This window comes from Bombina bombina, chromosome 7, assembly GCF_027579735.1.
Source record: "Bombina bombina isolate aBomBom1 chromosome 7, aBomBom1.pri, whole genome shotgun sequence".
Classification (NCBI taxonomy): domain Eukaryota; kingdom Metazoa; phylum Chordata; class Amphibia; order Anura; family Bombinatoridae; genus Bombina; species Bombina bombina.
The window spans coordinates 627056122-627064721 of NC_069505.1; the positions used below are offsets into that span (position 1 = coordinate 627056122).

General features: G+C 40.5%; 1 protein-coding gene across 1 annotated transcript; it reads left to right on the plus strand.

The window, feature by feature from the left end:
• Positions 1-265: 265 nt before the first annotated feature.
• On the plus strand, positions 266-7239 carry LOC128636757 (indolethylamine N-methyltransferase-like). Its single transcript, XM_053689737.1, has 3 exons — positions 266-422; positions 1821-2001; positions 6819-7239. The coding sequence occupies exons 1-3, from the start codon at positions 266-268 to the stop codon at positions 7237-7239; spliced, it is 759 nt and encodes a 252-aa protein (XP_053545712.1).
• Positions 7240-8600: the final 1361 nt, after the last annotated feature.

The window sequence follows — 8600 nt, forward strand, 5'->3', positions numbered from 1 at the left end:
TGCAGGTAAGACATTTTCTATCTGACACGACTCGAGAAACAGGCTGGTCATGGTCACTAGGTCTTTTAGAGAAATGGCTTATACTCAATAGATCTGGTCAGATGTCCATTTCCATGTGCTATCATCTCATGTCCATCAACAGGGGAACTCCATTCTTGGCAAAGCTTGCTTTAAAATGGTCGGCAATCTTAGAACAGAACTTAGTGGATTCAAAAACCTTACAGCAATCCATAAGTAAAGTAGCAAAGATAACTCTATCTGCCACATGGCGGGAAGTACATATCAAATTACTACATGGAGCATACTTCACTCCGGAGAAAGGTCACAGGATGCACAACTTGGAATTCGACAGATGCCCGAAATGCTCACTCCCAGCAGCCGATATTGTACACATGTTCTGGCTATGTCCAAAAATCAGAAAAGTATGGCGTAAACTAGAATATTGGCTAAATAATGTGTTGAAAATCCCCCCAGTGACTTTCTCCCTCTATCAGATAATACTGTGTCTTGACAACTTAAAGAAATGTCTCCCACAGGATAAGTTGGTCTCTACCTCTATTTTAGCCACTAGGTATTTGATTTGTAAAAAATGGAAAATGCGCTCTGTACCCAGTGTCTCTGAAATTCAGAACTGCTTGAAAAAACAATGTGTGTTAGAACAGAAGGACACAGACTTAGATAACGAAGAGGACATAAAGAGTTTCTTTAATAAATGGGCAGTGTATATCAAATCACTCTCGGAAAATGAAATTGATTATATGATCTTCCCCTTTCGAAACTCAGAATTAGTACTTCTGGGAGTTTGGTAGGGGGAGTGGGGGGAGAGAGATGGACAATCCCCTTTTTTCTCTTTTTTTCTTTTTTTTTTTTTTTCTTCTCTTCCTCCTTGTTCTCTCCTTCCCTTCTCATAAGTGTGAGATGAGGTTTATTAAAATATAAACCATCACTGTACAGAAACATGATCTCGGCCTAATTACACATTAAATACATGTCAAGGATTAAGAATAGTAAGAATAGTTTAGGAATAACAGAGAAGCAAACATGCTGCCAAGACCAAATTTTAACATTATTATACATGTAAGACTTAGGCTAGTTTAGAAATATTATCCTTTTTTGGGTCATACTCACAGCCCCTCTAGGAGCAAGGTTGTATCAAAAAATTGGTTTTCTATATGTTGGAATATAGAGATTGGGATTTCTTTTTTTTTTTTTTTCACTAGGGGGGTTAATGTGTGTGTGTTATTTTAGTTTAGTTAAAAAGCTCAACAGTGAAGGATCGATTAAGGAGGATAGGATGTAAATATATATTGAATTTCAACTGTTCAAGTTCCCTATTGTATATCTTAACTTTTAAAGTATTGCCTCGTGGGACTTAGTTCTCAGATATAGAACAAAATCAATCTGTCACGACTGTAGAGATTTTTTCTTTTTCTTTTTCTTTTTTTTTTTCTTCATACCCTGCAAGGTGATCAGAAAAAATGTATTCTGCTTATTTCTAATTGTATACACTGTTGAAATATAAATAAAAAAGATAAAAAAAAATGATTCTATCTGAATCATGAAAGAAAATTTGGGGTTTTGGGGTCCTTTAATCAATTGGTATTTGTTAATTAAAAAAATTAAGATTTTTTTAAAATAATAAATAATAAATAGAGAACAATATTAATGTATTTGCCATCTACAGACTTTTGATGTATCCAAAAATTGGTTGATTGTTGGACGTCTTTGTCAGTAAAACACATGTAGATAACATAGAACCAACAACCACAAATCAGGTTGTCATTATTCTGTTTGCTAACAAATCTTATCCTTTCCTACAGGCTGCATTAAAGGTGAACGTTTGATTTGTATGGAAATTGGTAGCATTGTTTATCCTCTTATTCCATTGTCTGAGTTCTTTAATGATGTCACCATGTTGGAATTTAATGACATTTGCATAAAGGAATTGGAGAAATGGATAAATACACACGACGCCGCCCATGATTGGTCGCATATGTTCAAGTTTGCTGCAGAACGCAAAGGGTTAAGTATATTTCTAATATCCAGGTTGCTCACCAGCTGCACGTTTGATGTAAATTTCAATTTATGTGACACCCTGATTAAAGACCTGATCCTATGTGGACATTTATAAAGAAGTCACTATGAAAAAAATAAAAACAGCACATATCTAATGCATATTAAAGAGACATAAACAGTATGAAATAACATGTTTCTAAATATATAATGCAGCCAAAGCTTACCTGCCAAACCGTTTCTGTTTTAACCCCCATTAACCCCTTTAATTGAGGCATAGGCCTCTATTTATCAAAGTCTGTCGGACCTGATCCGACAGTGCGGATCAGGTCCGCCAGACCTAGCTGAATACGGAGAGTAATACGCTCTCCGTATTCGGCATTGCACCAGCAGCTCACAAGAGCTGCTGGTGCAACGCCGCCCCCTGCAGAATCGTGGCCAATAGGCCGCCAGCAGGGGGGTGTCAATCAACCCGATCGTACTCGATCGGGTTGAATTGCGGCGATCTCTGTCCGCCTGCTCAGAGCAGGCGGACAGGTTATGGAGCAGCGGGCTTTAGACCGCTGCTTCATAGATGGTGTTTCTGGACGAGCCTGCAGGCTCGCCAGAAACACGGGGCCTCAAGCTCTATCTGGAGCTTGATAGATAGGCCCCATAGTTTTGTTTGCAGCAAGCTCCCCCTGGGCATTTCCATATATTGAGCTGCTATACAGACCATAGCTATGGCAGAATGCATTTGTGCACATGCACAGTAGAGAGCAGAGTCACATGACGCCTGACTAAAGCAGTGCACAGTATAATGATGAAGCTTTCACAAAGCATGTGACATTATCCCAATAGAAACATGCAAGCCTCTTATTATTATTATTATACTTTATTTATGAAGCGCCACCATATTCCGCAGCGCTGTCCATGGATACAATTAATTTAAATAAAACAATACAAGACTTGTAAGAGACAGGACAAAATTTACAAACACATACAGGAGGGATTGTGGGCCCTATTCCCATGGGAACTTAGAATCTAGAAGGGTAGGAGGTTGAGAAACAAGAGGTGAGGACTGCAAGATTGGGAAAGATGTTAATACAGAGTTAGATGAGGGAAATGCTAGGTAAGTGAAATTAATTTATTATTGAGTTGGGCGGTAGACTTCCCTAAACAGAAAAGTCTTCAGGGAACATTTAAAGGAAGACGGATTAGGGCAAAGCCTGACAGCACGGGGGAGAGTGTTCCAGAGGGTAGGTCCTGCACAACAGAAGTCCTGCAGTCTAGCATGAGAGGAGGTGATAGTTGCAGATGCAAGGAGCAGGTCATTGTTGGATCTTAGTGGACGGGCTGGAGTATACTTGTGTATTAGAGAGGATAGGTAGAGCTGAGCGGCGTTGGTGAGAGCTTTGTATGTAAGGGTGAGAATTTTGAATTTAATTCTGCTGTGAATGGGGAGCCAATGAAGGGACTCGCAGAGAGGTGCAGCAGATACAGATCGACGGGAAAGGTGGATCAGCCTGGCAGAGGCATTTAGGATGGATTGAAGGGTGGAGAGGTGGGAAAGAGGAAGTCCAGCAAGTAGTTTATTGCAGTAGTCAAGTCGGGAGATAACAAGGGAGTGGATTATTTGCTTTGTGGTGTCAGCGCTCAGAAAAGGGCGAATTTTGGATATATTGCGTAGATGTTTGCAGCAGGATGTAGAAAGTGATTGGATATGGGGGACGAAGGATAGATTTGAGTCAAGTGTGACTCTGAGGCAGCGGACTTGGGGCGATGGGGAAATGGTGATGCCGTCAACAGGGATAGAGAAGTCAGAAGTCGGCATAGAGCTTGAGGGGGGGATAAGAAGGAGCTCAGTCTTGGACATGTTAATCTTTAGGTGGTGAGAGGCCATCCAGGAAGAAATACCAGATAAGCAGTTGCTGACATGAGAAAGGACAGAGAGAGAGAGAGCAGGGGTGGAGAGGTAGATCTGGGTGTTTCAGCATAGAGGTGATATTTGAAGCCATAACTGTTGATAAGTTTACCCAGCGAAGAAGTATAGATGGAGAAGAGTAGAGGAACCAGAACAGATCCTTGAGGTACTCCAACAGACAGAGGCATAGGAGAGGAGGAGTCGCAGGCAAATGACACAGAAAAAGATCTGTGAGAAAGATAGGAGTGAATCCAGGAAAGAGCAGTGTCACAGAGGCCAAAAGAGCTAAGGGTCTGTAGGAGGAGGGGGTGGTCAACTGTGTCGAAGGCAGCTGAGAGGTCGAGTAAGATGAGTATAGAGCATTGGCCAATATTTTTTGCAGAGAGAAGATCGTTTGTAACCTTGGTAAGGGCAGTCTCAGTTGAGTGTTTTGGGCGGAATCCAGATTGCGGTGGGTCAAGCAAGGAGTTGGCGGACAGGAAGTGGGTTAGGCGATTGTAAACTAGTTTTTCAAGGAGTTTTGATGTTAGTGGAAGCAGTGATATGGGGTAGTAGCTTTCAGGAGAATTAGGGTTGAGGGAGGGTTTTTTGAGTATGGGAGTGACTTTTGCATGTTTGAAAGAAGATGGGAATGAGCCGATAGAGAGAGATAGGTTGAAGATGTGGGTAAGAGCAGGAGTGAGGGTGGAAGATAGGGAGGGTATTAGGATAGGGTTGAGTAGGCAGGTAGTGAGGCGTGAGGAAGATAGTAAGGAAGAAACTTCATTCTCAGTGGCTGGATGGAAGATAGAGAGGGTGGCAGAGCAAGTAATTGGGCCTGTTGTTTGAATATTGCAGGTTGGTGTTGGGAGGTTGCTTCGGATAATACGTGTTTTGTTTAAAAAGTAGCCTGCCAGGGCTGGAACACTAAAGACAGACGGGGGTGGTGGAGCAGGTCGGTAGAGGAGAGAGTTAAAGGTGGAAAAGAGTAGTTTAGGGTTTGAGGAGATTTTGAATGATTTTTTAAAATTGGAGCGGGTCCACAGCATTTGTATTTCTGCAGGTGCGGGGGCAGGATGGAGAAGTGGGTTTAGCTTTTGCATTAATATTATAGGTGACCAGGTGATGGTCTGAAATGGGAAAAGGGCAACAGGTGGTGTCAGATATAGAACAGAGGTAGGAAAATACCAGGTTGATGGAGTGTCCATCACAGTGAGTTGGGAGTAGGGTGGATTGTGAGAGACTGAAGGAGGATGTGAGTGAAAGAAGTTTTAGAGGCAGCGGGGGCAGATGGGTTTTCAATGGGAATGTTGAAGTCCCCAAGAATTAGGGTTGGTATATTTTAAGAGAGAAAGTGAGGAAGCCAGGCGACGAAGTTGTCAAAGAAATCCTCTTGGCAACAAACAATAGCATTACCTGCTGTCCCTCCTCAACCGCTCCCCTTACTTGCATAAGTAATTATCATCACGCGCACACTTTGTTATATGATACCACAAGGTTTGGAGTAGGACACTGATAAGGTGGGGGGGGGGGTGGAGCATGCTAAACTTGACTGCCATCTTGACAGCTGCCATGCTAAACTTAACAGCTGCTATGTTGTAACTAAGGTTACCTTCTCTGCTGTGGCCAATTAGGGACAGCTATAAATAGGTCACTAGAGTGTGCTGCCAATGGCTGTGGGGAATATAACAGTGTTCTGCACTTCCATTTCTAACAAGGACTGAAAAGCTCACGTCAGAATGGAATTACAGGAAAGGGGGACAAAATAAATAATGACAGTATATTGCAGTTATTTATATAAACAATTTAGCATTATATATTATCATCTCAATGTGTTTAATGTCTTTTTAAAAGCTGTAAAATCTACAGAGGTCATCTTCCAATGGCTGAAACAGCTCCTAAAGGCTATGTTTGCACTTTACCAAATACTGGGTGCTAACCCACACTTCCAGCACACCCAATCAGCTTCTGTGCTGCAGACACCAGAGTGTACCACCCACCCATAGACTATTAAGGGTGGGCTCATGTTGCCTTACAAGCTTGGATTCAAGGCCATATGAGTGCAGCAGGTAAGCGCTCTGTGTTCCTGGCATTGCACAAACCTAGCCATTAGGGGACATTTTTGCACTCCGGAGCTAAGCTTGCAGTATGTTTTCAAAGCAGTCTCTAACTGGCTTCAGTAGAAAAGGAAACGTAGGATTCAATATGGCCGCTCCCATTGTATCATGAACACTAAACCTTGCTGTTTGGTTTTTAATTTTTAAACTTATTTCTTTATAAATACATACTTCTGAATATTATTCTCAGGCTAAATCATTGGAATGAGTACATCATCATTTTCTTACTGTTAAGTGTCACTTTAAAGTAATTTCAATATTAGTCAGATTATCACAGGGCAAAGCTGCTGAAAACCTGATTGGTTAATTACAGTGGGTTTTGGGTACTTATCTGATTATTCAATCTGAGCTTTTATGACTAACATAGACTATTCGGGGTGTGATCTTGTTGAATGTATACAAACTTGGATTATATTCTTGCACCATATTCAGAGCAGCAGCTACAGGCTCTGTGTAGTTTATGGGTCTAGCAGGATGGAAGCTGATTGACTTAAGAATACGATCGGGTTGATTGACAACCCCTGCTAGCGGTCGATTGGCTGTGAATCTGCAGGGGGCGGTATTGCACCAGCAGTTGACAAGAACTGCTGGTGCAATGATAAATGCCGAGAGCGTATGCTGTCGGTATTTATCGATGTGCAGAGTACATGATCCGCAATATCGCATCATGTATGCTCGCACAATGATAATTCGGCCCCATAGTCTGTATGTGTAGAGAGTGCAGAGGGAGAATAAGTACCATTGTCAGTTAATAGATTTCATATCTGATTTCATCTGATTGGCTGTAAATATTTATATTTTTTTAGTGAGGAGTGGAAGAAAAGGGAAGAAAAAGTAAAAACATTAATTAAACGAATTCTGAAATATGATCTGACCAAAGAAAATCCAACAGATCCGGTTGTGCTTCCAAAAGTCGACTGTATATTTATTGGTTGTTGCCTGGAAATTATCAGCAAGACCCATGATGACGTCTTGACAATGCTGAAGAAGGTCTCAAGATGGCTAACACCAGGCGGTCATCTTATAATGTATGTTGTGTTAAATGCTTCATATTTCACAGTTGGGGAACATCACTTTCACATACTAAAACTGGATGAAGCCTTTATAAGTAAAGCTCTCAGGGACATAGGCTACAAGATTGAAACCATAGATTTGGAAGAAAGGAAATCAAACCATGGGGCTGTATCTTATGATCACTTTGCTTTAATAATTGCCGTCATGCAATGAGATGTTAAATGGAAAAACACTGCGCTCTATCAGTGCTGGGTGTAATGGGCATTTATAAGCAACTGTCCTTACATTCTGCTAATCTTGTGCAAGATTTAATTACTGTTAACTGTGATGTTTGGTGATCAAAATAAATTGTTATGTGGTATTTTTCAGTTTTTGCCTTCATAGCAGTTCCCGAGAAGGGATAGACCCAATAAATAGGGTAAGTTAAACCGAAAACTAAATGATCTAAAATTTGACACCACACTAATTATTAATTATAAAATCAAAGGTACTCTCCTGAGAGAAAGGGGTCTTAGGAATTATTATTTCATATAGCATGAAGGTTGGTAAGCAATGCAGCAACACAGCAGGTAAAGCCAGTATAATGCAGAATGTATTAGCAGCAAAAAAGTGAGATTCTGATGTCACTAGTGAGGTTACGTCTTAAAGGTACTGTAAACACTATTTTTCATATAACTGCATGTAATAAACACTACTAAAAAGAAGAATATGCATGGATACTGATCTAAAAATCCAGTATAAAACCTTTTAAAAACTTACTTAGAAGCTCCCAGTTTAACACTGTTGATGAGTTTAGACTGGGGCACCCAGTAAAATGGGCTGGGAAAACATGAAGATCAGACACTCCCCCCTTCCCTACATATGAAAAGACTGATTATACAAACAGGAGCAACAGGAATGTGAAGACATGAGTATATGTTGGGGCTTGGTGCGGAGTCTGAAAATCAGCACAATGTTATTAAAAAATAAGCAAAACTATACATTGTTACAAAATCACTCCCAGATGGGCTAAATAAATGGTTAATTTACAAAACATTTATGCAAAGATAAATCTAGTGGTCATTGTCCCTATAAGTACTGTGTACAGTTCTAGGACCGTATTTCCAGACAACTATACATAAACTAGACACTCTAAAAAGGAGACTACTAACTAATACATGGTCTAAACAATCAAACCAATCGACTTACAAGGAAAGATACCATGACCTGAATACGTATATTTTAGAGGTGTGAAGGCTGAGATGGGATAATAAAGCTAGGACAGGAATGATATAGAAAAGTGCAACACCAGAACTAGGGGTCAACCTCTCACATAGGCTTACGTGTTTCGAGAATCTACCGTAATCATAGCCTGACAGGTGTACATTTCCACTTGTTTAAAAAACACTAAAATCATCCTTATTGGTTAAGAAAGTTGTGCATCACTGAAATCAGTCATAACTAGCACGGGCACAGTGATACTTAAGATAGATTAATCGACCAGCTTATATAAACTAGAGCACACATTTATTATTTAATGTCTAGTTACTCGTGTCTAACTACATCCTTTGTTCTATATGTATCCATCTGACTGC